General features: G+C 36.2%; 1 protein-coding gene across 1 annotated transcript; it reads left to right on the forward strand.

Annotated features, from left to right (window-relative positions):
• Positions 1–1,746: 1,746 nt before the first annotated feature.
• On the forward strand, positions 1,747–13,770 carry LOC110315070 (killer cell lectin-like receptor 5). The gene is made up of 6 exons (XM_021189228.1): positions 1,747–1,858; positions 4,000–4,089; positions 4,969–5,191; positions 7,194–7,329; positions 10,244–10,347; positions 13,635–13,770. The coding sequence occupies exons 1-6, from the start codon at positions 1,747–1,749 to the stop codon at positions 13,768–13,770; spliced, it is 801 nt and encodes a 266-aa protein (XP_021044887.1).
• Positions 13,771–15,873: the final 2,103 nt, after the last annotated feature.

Below are 15,873 nucleotides of genomic sequence, written 5' to 3' on the forward strand. Positions count from 1 at the left end.
CTTTCAAAAGCAATTTCCTCTTTTCGATTTGGTCAAGAGGAGGGGCAGAAAACCATGAGGTTGAGTATCACTTGGAGGAGATTTAGTTCTGCCTTTCTTCCTGGAGCCTCTTAGGGGATACAGACCAGGAAAGGCCCACATTACCCCAATTGAGGCATCCATTCCTTCTACCAGCATCGCTTCAGGGGAGAGACACAGGTAACAATAGCTACTTTTATTGTTTTTCTATCAAATGATCAAATATACTCTAGAGGATACCTGAGTTTGATCATTGTACCTAGAAGGAAAGTAGAGTGGGAAAACTCACTTTGTAAAATTTTCTTCTGGACACATGTACATTGGCTTTAATATTAATAAATAAAATTTGGAAAAGACTACTGTAATTGAAGGACGTATTTTTCTCAAGAAATAAGACAAATGGTGAATCACTTCAGAAAACTTCATAAATTAAAAAAGTCGAAAAGAAAGCTATCACGTGCAGCTTGTCTTTACTATCTGCTGGCTCTTAGCTCAGTTATTAATGCAAGGGTAATGTCAGTTACAAATGTTTACTCTTTACTAATACATTGATATCTTTTATCAGATTGTACCTTTTATGGGCATTAAATCAGGTATGCTGCATAATGACAATTTTTTTTCCTATAACCTCCTCTTGCATTATGTATTATGTATTATACTCATTATGTATGAGTATGGTATATGTGGCATGACTGTGTAGATGGAATGATTTAAAATTGAAACTTCATATTGTATCCTCTATGCCTTTTTCTTTTGCTCCCATACCCCTCCGGCGAAGTCCCCTTTCTACTTTCCCGGTTGCTTCAGTTACTAAAGATAAAAAGTCTTTCCTGAAGACTGAACCAGAAGCCTCAGATAAGAGAGAATACTGAGTATTGCCTTTCTGGGCCTGAATTATCCCACTCAGTAAGATCTTTTCTGTTTGAATCCACTTACCTGGTCCAAGCATGGAGAGGAATGTGTAGACAGTGGCTGGGCTGAGAGATTGGAAATCTCAGCTGACTGGTGTTTCATGAGATATTTCTGTGTCTTGAGTCACCTGCAGTAGTGTCTGGGAAACTCTGGGAGTCATGTATAAAATAAAAAGAATGAAAGATCATTTAGCATTCATGTGTTTATCAAAATATGTAAGTAATTTTAAGGCAGCATTTTGTTGTTGCTGTTGTTGTTGTTTTCGAAACGGGGTTTCTCTGTATAGCCCTGGATGTCCTGGAACTCACTCTGTAGACCAGGCTGGCCTCGAACTCAGAAATCCACCTGCCTCTGTCTCCCAAGTGCTGGGATTAAAGGCGTGAGCCATCACACCCGGCTTAAAGCAGCATTTTTATTTATTCCTAAAACTTTGACTCTGTTATTTGGATAGATTGTTTAATTTTTTTCAATGATTTTCAGTAGTATCACTTTTACCTCACATTTTTACGTGCTGAATATTTTGAACAAATGGGCTCTGGTGTTAATTCTTCTATATTTCCTATATACTGCTGTTACCATTAGAAATAAAAACAATCATAACAGAAATCTGCAAAGGTTTCTCTCCTGTAATGGAATTCAAGGTCAGTCCATGTCAGAGTTTTTGGATGATTAAGTGAGTTAGTCAAACACCATCCTTTCCCAACATTCTGTATTATGAGATCCAGGTACCTTCATATAAGTTGACGTTTTAACGTTTTCTTTAGAAATCACTCAAGGACATATTTTAACAGAGAACATACTCTACATATTCCCAAGATGAGTGAGCAAGAGGTCACTTTCTCAAATGTGAGATTTCCTAAGTCTTCAGGGTTGCAGAACCAGGTGAGGCTTGAGGCGACTCGGAGGCCAAGAAAAGCTGGCCTCAGAGGTGAGTGTTTTAAGTGTCTAAAATCACTTTTTAAAAATGTATTTTAAATTTTTAGTAATTTGAAAATATCCCACTGATTTTATTGAAAAGTATAATGTTCCATTTCATCTGGTCTTAGATATACATGAGGGTGAGAGGGAAGAAAAGAGTAGTTGGAGGGTAATTACATACAAAATTGTTCAAAATTAAACTTAAAAAAATAAAACAATCAAGTTTTAAAATTAAAAATCAAACAGAAAGAAAAAATATAACCCTTCTTCTACCTTTTAGATGCTTGTTGGTAAGGGAATAAATCAGATGGGCTATTTAGAACAATGGGAATCTGTAAAAAAAAAAAAAAAAAAAACTCTCGGGAATCAAGAAGCAAGAAACAATTAGAAGGTTTTTTTTTTAATTATCTAGCCTAGTCAAGAATTCTGAAAACATCAAAGTTAACATATAAACAAAATTTAAAAAAAAAAAAAAAAACAAGAAGCCAGGCGTGGTGGCGCACGCCTTTAATCCCAGCACTTGGGAGGCAGAGGCAGGCAGATTTCTGAGTTCGAGTCTATCCTGGTCTACAAAGTGAATTCCAGGACAGCCAGGGCTATACAGAGAAACCCTGTCTCAAAAAACAAAACAAAACAAAAACAAACAAACAAACAGAAAAAACAACAAAAAAAAGAAAAACAAGACATGTTCTAGATCAACAAACTCCTAAGAAAATGTTGCTTATGCATTAGAAAAATACTTTTGTCTGGTAGTGGTGGAGCATACCTTTAATCCCAGAAACTGGGAGGCAGAGGCAGATGAATTTCTGAGTTTGAGGCCAGTCTGGTGTACAGAGTGAGTTTCAGGACAGCCTGGTGAACCAGAGAAACCCTGTCTCAAACTCCCCCAAAAGAAACAATACTTTCATGCATGAAGAAAATGTTTTAATTTTCATAAATATCCAGACTTTAATACTGACAGACAAACTAGGGTCTGGAAAAACACGAAATGTTCTAGAGAAACAAAATCCTAAGGAATGAAGCCTAATGCATTAGAAACAATACTTTCACTCTTGAAGAACGTGTTTTACTTGTCATAAATATCCAAATATATAATGCCACTATGCAAAACAGTTGTCCATCAGAAGAGGATATTTCCTCCTGAGAATAAAATTGCAGATGCAGAGAGAGGGGATGAGAGAATTAGTGTGAGCCGGGCGGTGGTGGCGCACGCCTTTAATCCCAGCACTCGGGAGACAGAGGCAAGTGGATTTCTGAGGTCGAGGCTAGCCTGGTCTACAAAGTGAGTTACAGGACAGCCAGGGCTACACAGAGAAACCCTGTCTCGAAAAAACAAAAAAAATAAAAAAATAAAAAAAAGAGAGAGAGAGAATTAGTGTGTGTGGGAATAAGTAAACCCCATGGTGAGTTCTGGAAAAGTAAATCAAAGAATAATTTTGTTTATTACTGAAATTGAGAAAAAACTCAATTTTTATTCTTTTTAGTTACTCTATACACATTGGCACAGCTGTATTCCAAGCTGCAACTTTTACCTTTTGTTCATATAATGGAAATCACAGGCATGTGTTTCATATTCCAAATACCTTAGATACACCGAAATATTTAGAATTATATAGAGCAATATTGAACTTACGGGAAAAAAGTGATTCTTGACTTATAGGCATTTTCAAGGATGGGGCTGTATACAGATCACATCCAGAACAACTGTGGTTCCCTAACAGTTCTCAAAAACATCCATCCCTCTTTCCTTCCTCTCCATTCTCAGTTATCTCTTTTGGTGGACTGTAGGACCCAGCTTGATATCTTGTATTTGGATTGTATCTATGTCTCAAGTGCCTTCTGTAGAATGCTCATTTTTCCCTATAGAATTGGGTGAGGGCACATGCCTGTCATCTAGCTCCTTCTAAGCTGAGTCAGGAGGATCCACTGTGGAAGGCTCAGGCTTTGTTCAAAATTTTGAGAACACCTCTAGGATTTCTAAAATCCTTACATTCTAGGTAGAAATCTACAATTTTGAGTGTACATTTTCAGTCAGTTCAAATCATAGACTTGTGCAAAATTTTCCTTTGTTTCCATGCTACACAAATTGTAATTAGTATTGAGATCTGGTCTATTAATAGAGATTTTCTTGATTTGTTTTGCTGATTTAAGTGTGTTCAGTCCCCTGGCAGCTCATTGTGATAGCTCTCGGAATCCTCTGTTCCCTTCGGCTGGTAATTACTGCAGTGCTTGTGACAAACAGTGAGTAACTGAGATGCACCTTCTTTGAGCTTCTGCCTAGAAAATAGCTTTAGACATGAACTATGCAGTTATACATACTGTCAATTGTTCTGTCTATAATCGGGAGAGGATGAGTCAGAATCTTTGGAGTTATAATATTTTTTTTTACTGAAAAGCTGCAGTGTTGTGTTCTCTTTGATACTTAATCTGTTAGCCTTGGACTGTTGAGAGTTCCCCTGTTCGGTCTCATTTTTGGTCACGTTCCCTCTGAGGACTGGGTGATAGTCTACTTTCTGAGCTCAGGTGATTGTGAATCTAATGTAAACATTTATTGGGAAACACCTGTGCAATGAACCAATGGCCTTATTTTTATATTTCTTGAAAGTATATTGAGGTCATGCATAAGTAAATAGTTTTCTTCTGTACAGAGACATTAAGGTTAAATTTAATTGGATTTCTCTATATTAACAGATGTAATCATGTTCAGGCTATGCTAAAACATAATTATGTATATGGATATATTTCACTCCATATGCTCTAAGAAGAACTGTGCCATTTCCTAACGTGTTTTATTTTTAGTTCATTTTTTCATAGTGTGTTAAGAATATTTTACTTAGGTAATTATCTGTAAATTTGTGCTGTAAAATTGAAGTGAATGGAAGTTACTTCCACCATGATTTTATTCAGCTGTATTATTTATTTTACAGTAAATTTAACTTAGGGAAAAAATGAAGTATCTGTTTCTATAATGAGTTAATTTAAGTGCTAATTTATGAAAGTTGTAATACCAATGAAAATAATGCTATGTTTTAGCTGTCCACATGAAGAGTTTTCTCTAATCTTAAATTTTGATATGCATTTCTTATAACTATTTTGATTTTATATCTGTGACTAATTTAGTTTTTCAGTATAGTCAACAATTGCAAGAACTCCATGAAACTGAATACCACCACCATAACTGCAGCATCATGCAAAGTGACATCAACCTAAAGGAAGAAAGGTTGAGAAATAAGTCTATAGATTGTAGTCCAGGTGAGGAACTTCTGGAATCCCTCAGTAGAGAACAGAACAGATGGTACAGTGAAACCAAGACTGTTTTAGTTACCTCACAGCACACAGGTATGTAGCAGAGGAATGCCACCAGTACAGAATTGCATTATTATCTATGATTTCTTCCCTGGAGGCTTTGAAGTACATCCAGTAGCTTATGATGTTTGTGATCTTTGGGTTAATCATTTGCGGTTCCTTACTTCATGTAGAGACATGAAAACTGAGAAATCCATATTTGGATTAGGAGAACCTTAGAGTTTCTAGAAACCAAGTTCTGTTTGGCATTCCTACCGCCACCTAGGGAGGGAATTACAAATCAGTACCTTTGATAATTTTGATTGTTTCAGTCCAGCAGAAAATCTGAGTCTTCAACTTTGTTGCTGACAGAACATGGAACTTTTTATTGAGTGTATTTATGAATTTTTTTATGCTAAAACGGACTTAGAGCATTTACATGGATGAAATTATAAGAAGAGTTTTGTGTTTGTGTATGTGTGTTTCCCATTTGACAGGTGTTGAGAGAACTGGACTGTTTGTAAAAAGGGACCCTCCGTGGAGCAGACAAGGGAGTTTAACCATGTTGTTTAAATATTTTAACTCTCCCAGTGACAGAGTGAATGAGACTGGAAAAATGAAATGATCAAGAGTCACAAGTAACCTTTCTCACCCTTGCGAGTGACTGGTCATTTTTACTGACACAGTTTATCTATTATCATTAACTATTTTTTTTCAAGATTTGTAACAAATGGCTCTTGCATATAATCTCACCACTCTGTGACAGTAGGATAGGATGATTTTCATTATGTCAGGATTAATATACTTAAAACTGTTACATAATAAAATTTGTGACAGAAAAAAAAAAGCTCCAAAACAATCTTCGAAGTATTGCAGACTCATGGAAAAACTTTTGCACCATTACTTTAAAATAACTTAATTACTTGTATAGGATAGCATAATGATATAATCCCTGTAATCATGAGGTTGAGGGAGGAGGATTAAAACTTTCAGCAATAAAAAAAATCCCAAAATTCCAAAAAATTCAAGCCCAGTCAGAGCTACACATTGATGCATCTTCACAGAAGGTTGGAAATAAACTTATTTAATAGAGCATGGGCATTCCCAGCAACTTGCTAAACAAAATGTTCATATTGAGAGGATCTTGCTAAACAAAGTGCACAAATTTTAAGGTATTCAACTTTAAACATTTGGGCATTTGGGCACAACAATGAAGGAATCAACATAATCAGGAGAATAGACTTACAATAGCAAAATCTCTCTCATTTGTCTCTTATTTCTCTTAAGGTAAAAGAATTTAACACAGACCTTGGCACAATGCTAAGTGCATAGAAGTGTGTGGATGAGTGTGAGCACAACACATTACTGCATATCTAGAATTCTCTCATCCTTTTAACTGCTTCTGACTAGCAAGTGCTCATTGTTCGCCTCTGGCCCCTGGTATCTCACGAGCCTATGCGTCACAGAACTGGGCTTTTTAAAAAACTCGATCTGCATGGAAACATATTATGTGGCCCTATGCCCAGTGTGTTTCACTTTGCAAGTCATCCTCAAAGTCAGTGATGTTTGTCACATAGGTCAGCATCTTGCTTTCAGGTTTGTTTTAAGACATGATGTCATTCTGTAGCCCAGAATGACTTGGAACACACAATGTAGAGAAGACTGACATGAAAGTCATTGTTTAGCCTTGGAAGGCCTCAAAGTGTTAGTGATCTTCCTGTCTTTCTCTTTGGAGTTCTCATGTCACAGGCATAAGTCATCCTGCCAAGCTGATTCATTTTCCTTTAAAGGATAAACAGTATTCTTTTTGGTGTATGTGCTTCATCTTCTCTAATGATTCATCCATGATTGACACAGGAAATATTTTGAGATCTCTAGTGGTATTAAAAATGTTGCATAGATCATGGGTGTGCAGGGGTGTTTGGGCACTATAGAATTATACTTTATGAGACCTATGAGATTTTACCTTTTTTAAAACACAGTCTTAATAAATATATTCTGCTGATAACATAATATCAGAAAATATTAAGTTTAACCATTTACCTTCTTGTTGTAGACAGAGGTGTTACGTACTGGTTCTGCTATGGTATTAAATGTTATTATTTCACCATGAACAAAAATACATGGATTGGATGTAAGCAGGACTGCCAGAATTACAACTTACCTCTTCTGAAGATAGATGATGCCGATGAACTGGTACTGTAGATGCTTACTTGGCCCTTATTTTCTTAGACTCTGTCTCTAACCCTGAATGATGAGGTACAGAATTCAGGATTTTTTTTTCATTTCTATATGATTTTCCTGTAATGTGAACAAAGCTGTGGGACACAAGTCTGTTAAGTGGAGACTCATTAATACAAAGACACTTGTATCTTTCAGTCTCCTCCCTTTCTCAGGAGTGTATAAAGAATCCTTCAGAAAGCATGTCTTTCCCAGATGAAGTGTAATCCTTTGGTATAGCATATCCTGTTACTGACAGTCAGGATTTTAGGATTTGTTCTTTGGAACCTAGAAGTGAGGCTGCCTGAGATGAGTAATCAGATGACAACCAGGAAAGTAGTTGTGCTCTGGTCCTGTCTGCAAAATGAGATGATATGAGAAATGTGGAAATAAATTTTTGACCAGTTAGCTCCATAGTGATTTCCACTGAAACTGTCCACAATATTTACTGTTTAGTATTCTTATGACCTGTAAAAGAAAGTATCCGTCTTAAAAATGACTATTTAAAAGAAAACAAAGTTTCCAAGATTCTGGCATTTTCTCTTTAAATTACTACTTTTGAAATCTTTTCAAATATGAAGAATACTTTTCTAGAGAAACAATTGCAGGATTTCCTTGAAAGCTTTGTTATTTATGACATGGTATAATATTTATACATTAATTTAATAGATTTTTAAATAACCTTCTAAAAGGATATTTGATGTCAAATAATAGTGTAATTTTCCTATTGATACAGTAAGCATAACCAAATTTTAAAATTTATGATTATTATTATTGTTATCATCAGCAGCAGCAGCAGCAGCAGGCTTAGTAATAGTAATTATAGCAGCAGTGGTAGTTTATTTATTCATTTTACATCATGTTCACTGCTCCTCCCCTGGTCACTCCTTCATAATCTATCCCTAACCACCCTTCTACTCTGGTTGGATGGGAGCCCCTTAGGTATCCCCCACAACCTGGCACAACACATTTCCATAAGGTTAGGTGAATGTGCTCCCATTGAGGCTAGACAAGGCAGCCCAGTTACAAGAACTTAACCCATATGAAGGCAACAGCCTTTGGGATAGTGCCTACTCCAATTGTTCAGAACTTACATTGGCGACCAGGCTGCACATATGTAGGGATGCTGAGGTCCAACCCAGTGTATGTTCTTTCTTTGTGGTTCCATCTCTGAGACCCATGAGGGTCTTGGTTAATTGATTCTCTTAGTTTTACTATGGATATCCTATCTCCTACAGAGCCCACAATCCTTCAACTTGTTCTATCATAAGAGTCCTCAAGCTCGATCCACTGTTTGGCTCTGGGTGTTTGTGTATGTATGATTCTGATTTTGGACCAAGCCTCACAGAGGACAGTGATGCTAGATTCCTGTGTGCAAGCATAACTGTGTTTCATTTGTTGGGTCAGGGATTGATGATTCTCCATGGAATGTGACTCAAGTTAAGTTGGTTATTAGTTGGTTATTCCCTTAGACTTTGCTCCAACCACAATCCCTGTGTTTCTTGTAGAAAGGATAAGTATAACGACACAGTTTTGTGGTTATGTTGGTGTCCCCTGTCACTCCTCTAGGATTCTTTATTGGCCACAGGAGGCAGCCTCCCCAGGTTGCATAGAGATAGAGCTAAGAATACCCCTATTGATTCTTGTGTAATTACCCTATCACTGGTATCCATCTCTTCTGAGACATGTACAAAGCCAACCCCTCATCAGTTGCATATTTCCATTCATTCTCATGCCCATCAGGCCATTCTTCCTCCATTATGCACAAGAGATTCTGAACCCTAACTAATCCCTTGATCTAATTTTTCACTCAGCTCCCTCCCTCCATCTACCTTCTATGATTATTCCATTCCTGCTTCCAAGTGGGACTCAAGCATTCTTGCTTGTGCCTTTATCCAGCCACTGGGGTCTGTGGAGGGTATCATGGACACCTGAATTTTATGGATAATAACAACTGATAAGTAGAGACATAACATGAATGTCATTTGGGATTTAATTGGCTCATTTAGATTGATATTCTCAAGTTCCATTGATATGCCTGCAAATTTCATGAAGCATTTTTTTCGTAGCTGAACAGTACTCCATTGCATAGATGTAGCATATTTTCTTTATCCATTTATCAGTGAAGGGACATCTAAGATATTTTCAATTTCTGGGTATTATGAATAGAGCTGCAATGATTCTTTGTGGGATGGTGGAACATCTTTTGAGCATATGCCCTGGAGGGGCATAACTGGTTCTTGAGGTAGAACTATTACCAGTATCCTAAGAAAACACCAAATTGATTTCTACAACGGTTGTACAAGAGTTCTTCCCCACTAGCAGAGGAGTAGAGTTCCCCTTCTCCACATCCTTGTCAGCATGTGCTATCACTTGACTTTTTAAACTTAGCCATTCCTATTGCAGTAAGACATGATCTCAGTTTTGTTTAGATTGGCTTTTCCCTAGTGGCTAAGAACTTTGAACATTTATTAATGAACTTCTTGGCCATTAGAGATTCCTCTGTTGAGAATTCTCTGCTTATCTCAGGCATAGTAGATGCAAGAGAAGGAATCGATAAAATAATCGATCAAAAAATAATAAATCTAAAAAAATTCCAGCTTTAAGTAGGAATATTGTGAGTTCAAAGGCAACCTTGGTTAAATTCTGAGACTTGGTATAAGAAACACAATCACAAATCAAATCATGAACCGAGGACAATTGAAAATTTTATTTTAAATACCTTATTGAACTGACATAAATTTGATATAAATAGGAAGTCAATTTAGAAAATACATATGGTGGGACTGAGTGGTGGGAGGAGAAGAAAGAGATGCTGGGAACTTTTCCTGCCAGTTCTCTCATCCAAAAGACAGAAATTTCATCATAAGCTATTTTGTTTCCTTTACAGAAATTCCTTCAAATCCAGATTATTAGAGAGAGTTACTGGATTGGATGGTCATATGATAAGAAAAAAAAGGAATGGGCATGGATTGACAATGGCCCATCTAAACTGTGAGTTTCTGAACCCTTCAGAATCTAGCCCTCCCTTGGGGATTGAGAACGTAGTCTACAAAGGCTTTTCTCCATATCTCAGGATTTTTCTCATTTTCTACATGAGCTCAGGAGTAAGGACAAGTTGTAAAAGGCAGTTCCTGATCAAGTGTTACAAAAGGAAGATGTATAGTCGAGGAGCTGACCAAAAGTGCTCTAATATTGCATACATCTAAGGATTGTATGTTCTAACATGGGAAGGGCATTAGTAAGTCAACAACTTAAGATGATGTAAAGTGAGGGAATGGTCATGACAGATACAATGAGTCTGAGTATAACAGATATTCATTTAACATTTTTTATTGTTGTTGGCTTATATTATTGTCAGTTATTTATAAATATAATACATGTTTATATACATTTGTATGATTATACATTCCACTTAAAGATGTGTTGTGTGAATCTCAAGTTTATGCTTTATCTATAATCTAGTATAAATCTGTTTACTGATTAACTTATTAATAATATCACTTTTTCTTTAGTATCGCATAAGCATCAAATAATATATGAACATATCTGTCCCTAATCCTACTCAGATCTCTAACTTGTGCCATTATAAAGCTTGTCTTCCCAATTAACTGTCCACAGGTGCATGGTGGTAGGCCATGCACCTATGGACAACATCCAGTAGCCACACCCTCAATAAAAAATTGAATCTCACTTTTTCAGCAGCTGTCACCTGATAATGATTTCTAATAAGAACTAATCATTACAAAATTTCATCTTGTCCAGAAGGCAGAATTTCACAGAGCCTTCCCCCTTCTCTGGTGCTTACATTTTTTTTATATTTCCTCTTTCCTTGTGTTCCCTGAGTCTTGCTGGTGGTATGGAAAGGAAGAAGTTGATATAGATGTGTCCTATAGGGCTCAGCACATAAACACTGCTCCAAAGCATTTTTGCCAATTCTGCCACACTATATGGACTCTGCCTCACTGAATAAAGAAGCTTTTCTGATGGAGGATGAGAGCATCACAGGTCTAGGCTATAGCTGTAGATGTTAACCACTGACCACAGAGCAGAGAGATTATACCAAGTTCTAACTGGGGCCATTTGACCTTCCCAATATTGGATTTTTGATTTAGATTACAAAACCAAGCATGCTTGCCTCTCATGGTGAAGGCTTCAGTTCCAATAAGAAAACATTTATTTATCCTATAACATATCCTGCCTAGCAGGTTCCCATCATAGCATACAGAGTCCAGTGCAGGACACGACTACTCATACCTTTTCTCCCCTGCAACCTGCAGATATATTACTAACTCTTTGAAAGCCTGCCCAGGGGAAGGTATTTCCATACTGGTTTGAGATTGACTTCTCGTGTCTTGATGTCAAAATGAGGAGTATCTTCAGCAACAAAGCCTTATCACATTGTTATTGGACCCAAGGGCAAAAGCAATAGCCTGTTCTATGTGGCACTGCTCTTTCATCTCCCTTACCAGTCAGTAATTTCTCTTGCAGTGTGGTTTTTCCTTTAATAACTCATATGTTCTATAATGGTAACTCTTCTCTAAATTTTAATTTTGATTTTAATTAGATTTTGTAGAATATATTTTGATCTGTTTCCCCTCTCATTGTATACTCCTGTTCTTCCCAACCTTACTATAGACTCAACATCACGTTATTTCACTCTCTGCAAAACAACAAAGGAAAATAAAATCAAGCAAGTAAATAAACAAACCAAAATCCCAATAAGACAAAATTTACACACCCAAACAAACAAGCAAACAGACAAACAAATACACATGCTCTCACACACATACAAACACACACACACACACACACACACACACACACACACACACACACACANACAAACACACACACACACACACACACACACACACACACACACACACACACATACACATATGCAAGACTCTAAACCACCAAAGAAATATGGAGTCTGTTTTGTCTTGGTCAACTATAAGCTTAGTAAATAGTGATTTTTCCTAAAGGCCTATATACATCCTTAGTTTTAGCTTACACATTCTTTATTCTCTCTTGTTCCCTATTTTCCAGTTCACAATCATCCTTTGTCCTTGAACCCTCAGAATCAAAATCATATATTTTTCATTTTTATCTGATTTGTTAATTTTTTTCACAATTCCTAATTTGGTAAATTTCAATATTCTATTTATCCTCATCCTAAATCCAAAATTCAAAAATGTTTTATTTTGATAAAGACTCATCCTTTGGAAGTCTGGTTTTCATGTGTTTTCAGTGGATTTCATTCTCTTTCTCTCATGTGACAGAGAGTCATTAACCCAGGCTAGCCTCAAACTTCCTCTGTATTGAAGGTTAACCTTGAACTGTGATCCCTCTACCTTCATCCACTCACTACTGGGATGGTGGATTTTTGTCCCACAGTACCTGGAAGGATTTATTATTGAGGATTTCCATTTTGAGTTCATTCTTTAATCAGCTTCCACTATTAGGGGAAAAACAAGCAGCAGTGGTTTTGTGACCATGTGAGGTTTGTCCAACTCCTTCTAACACCTCTACCTGAGGAGAAATCTCATGTCTGTTGATTTATACAAGAGGATCTTAATTATCAGTTATTAAATAATTACCTTTTTACTTCTAGTTTTGCTATGCAGCCCATGTGAACCAGAATGCACAATGTTCCTGTTTTTGTGATAATTTGTCTGGGTTCTAATTTACCTTTTTTTATTTAGCTGCATTTTTTAAAACAGAAAGATAGTTGTGGCCCCTAAAATACCATCCTGCAGTAATCAGAGTTCTGTTGCAGACATGGAATTCAGTATATTACTGTGTGTCTGTGAAGACCCTTTACCTATGGGGTGGTTAGGAATAAAGGGAAACAATATAAAAACTTTAGTTACAAGCTCTCATCTGTGACTATATTCCAAATATGCCATTTCTCCTTAAAACACAAGCCTATAAGACTTATTTGGTGTGCCAAACACATCTGCTTTACTATTATCCTAGCATTCTTATTGACAAAACCTAAATGTGAATGCATGATTAGTAAAATAATTCTTTGGAAATATTGAAAATCAGATTTACCCAGTGATCAAACACTTCTGAGTGTGAAATGTGATGTAGAGTTTTGATGTGATAAGAGACCATTTCCTTTTAATGAACTTAGAAAAAAACATTTTGTGATGAACTTAGGATAAACAGTTCTCTATTCTGTATACTTTTTCAAATATAAATTTTTAAATCTTGATTTATTTCAGTGAATGTTCAAAACTTACCAGTTACACACTCTTGTCTTTGTTTTTCAGTGACGTGAAAATAAAGAAAATGAACTTTAAGCCTGGAGGATGTGTATTTTTATCTAAAACAAGACTAGAAGATACTAACTGTAAAATTTCCAACTACTGTATTTGTGGGAAGAAACTGGATAAATTCCCTGTTTAACTTTCCAACCAGAGTTAAAGGTAAAAATGAAATGTGTTGATCCTTATTTGTTTCTTGTAATAATTCATGGCTCCAACAAACAAGTATTTTGATTACAGAACATAGTCAACCATGAAGAGAGGCCATCTTCCTGTTGGAGACAGGACACAACTACTCTGGTGAATGGACATCCTTTGCACAAAAACCTTCAGAATTGTGCTCTTTCTGGTTTCTTAAACTACTATAAAACTAAATAAAGAACCTCAAAAAACAGACTAGTTTCCATTAATGATAAGACAAATTGTCTTAATTGTCAGCACAATTAAAAGAAGAAATGTCCTTGTAGTTTTTGATTTCTCATGTTAGTTGATTACCATTTTGTTTTGTTTTGATTTTTGTTTCATGTAGAGGTTTATCCCAATGGTATAAATGTTTTCTTTTCCATAAAGTGGAATATCAAATTTGGTGACCAGTTGCAAGGTTAGTTCAAGGATATGTGGAATATCTTTTACATAAGTCATCAGTTGTCCTATCTACCCATTTTAATTCATATATAAGTTTAGGCCTTGTAAAAAGAAGGTGGTAGGACTTGAAGTTTGCTAAATGAAGTATATTACCATGCGATTCTGGCAATTAATAGCCTAAGACATGATTATTGAAAAATGAATATAGCAAGAGCCTAGGTCATAAACCCCCTCCCCCAAACAATTGAGGCACATGTGTTTCTCATTTTATTCCAGGCACAAAACTTTATATTATACAACTTTATATTATACAACTGTACCCAAATGATAAAACTCAGGACAGTTGGTATTGATACAGTAACTTGTTTTAATCTGGAAGCTGTGTACCTATCCACTGACTGGATACTGCCATTCTTGGAGTTTCCTCCATGTTCAGGTTCAGGTACATTCTTTGATGGTGTCATTTTAATGTCCTTCAGTCCTGAATTTTTTTTTTTTTATGTTTTCTGTGGTGGTGGTGGTTTTTGTTTGTTTGGGATGTTTGTTTGTTTTTCTGAGACAGCTTTTCTAGCTGTTCTGGAACTCTCTCTGTAGAACTGATAGGAATTCTGATTCCTTTGCTTCTGCCTCCTGAGTGATTATAGGCATGCTTGGCTTTTCTTTCTTTGTTTGTTTTTTTCTTTCTCTATGTTTGTTTGTTTTTTAACCTTGATATTTTGTAAATGAACTTTAGGAGTTCAACAATGAAGTAAAAAAAAAAAAAAGACCCACTTTGCTAAGGGGCCATGCTAATCTTTACTGTATTATTCCAATTTTGTATATGTGCTGCTGAAATTGATAAAATAACTTTGGAAATCAATCTGGAAGTTCCTCATCTAATTGGAAATGGTTCTACCTGAAGACCCAGATATACCACTACTGGGCATATAGACAAAACATACTCCAACATATAATAGGAATACATGCTTCACCATGTTTATAGCAGACTTTTATAATAGACAGAAACTGGAAACAACCCAGATGTCCCTCAAAAGAGAAATGGATACAGAAAATGTGGTACATTTACACAATGAAATACTACAAAGCTATCAATGAGTTCATGAAATGCACAGGCAAATGGATGGAAGTAGAAAATATCATGCTGGATGAGGTAACCCAGACACAAAAGAACACACATGGTCCCTACTCACTGATAAGTGTATATGAGCCTAAAAGCTCAGAACAAACCATATGGAGCTGAAGAAGACGGAACACCAAATCATACATGCTTCAATTCTACATATAAGGGGGAACATAATAATCACAGAAGATAGAGGGAGGGAGGGAGGAAATTGGGAGGGAATTGGGAGGGAGATGGGAGGTGGAGGGGGAAAGTGGGGGCAGGATGAGATAGTGAATGGGACAGGAAAGAAGTATATATGGTCAGGAAATCAAATAAAAATACGTAGCATTACTAAAATATGCTCCAATATATCACATGGAAACCTTCCCAAATATCTTTATAGAGGCTTTATTTGTACTAGCAAAACATGTGAAACAACTTAGATGCCCCTCACCTGAAGAATGGATTAAGAAAAAGTGGTATATCTAAACAATGGAAAACAATGTAGCCATTCAAAAAATAACATCAGGAAATTTGCTGAAAAATGAATGGAACTAT

Source organism: Mus pahari, unplaced genomic scaffold (genome assembly GCF_900095145.1).
Source record: "Mus pahari unplaced genomic scaffold, PAHARI_EIJ_v1.1 scaffold_6645_1, whole genome shotgun sequence".
Lineage (NCBI taxonomy): Eukaryota > Metazoa > Chordata > Mammalia > Rodentia > Muridae > Mus > Mus pahari.

Excerpts from the sequence above, each read along its gene's own strand:
- LOC110315070 (XM_021189228.1), top strand. The coding sequence starts at position 1,747 with ATGAGTGAGCAAGAGGTCACTTTCTCAAATGTGAGATTTCCTAAGTCT. Across the intron at positions 5,192-7,193 it reads ACCTCACAGCACACAGGTAT|AGGTGTTACGTACTGGTTCT; the intron begins GTAGCAGAGGAA and ends TGTTGTAGACAG. Across the intron at positions 7,330-10,243 it reads TAGATGATGCCGATGAACTG|AAATTCCTTCAAATCCAGAT; the intron begins GTACTGTAGATG and ends TTTCCTTTACAG.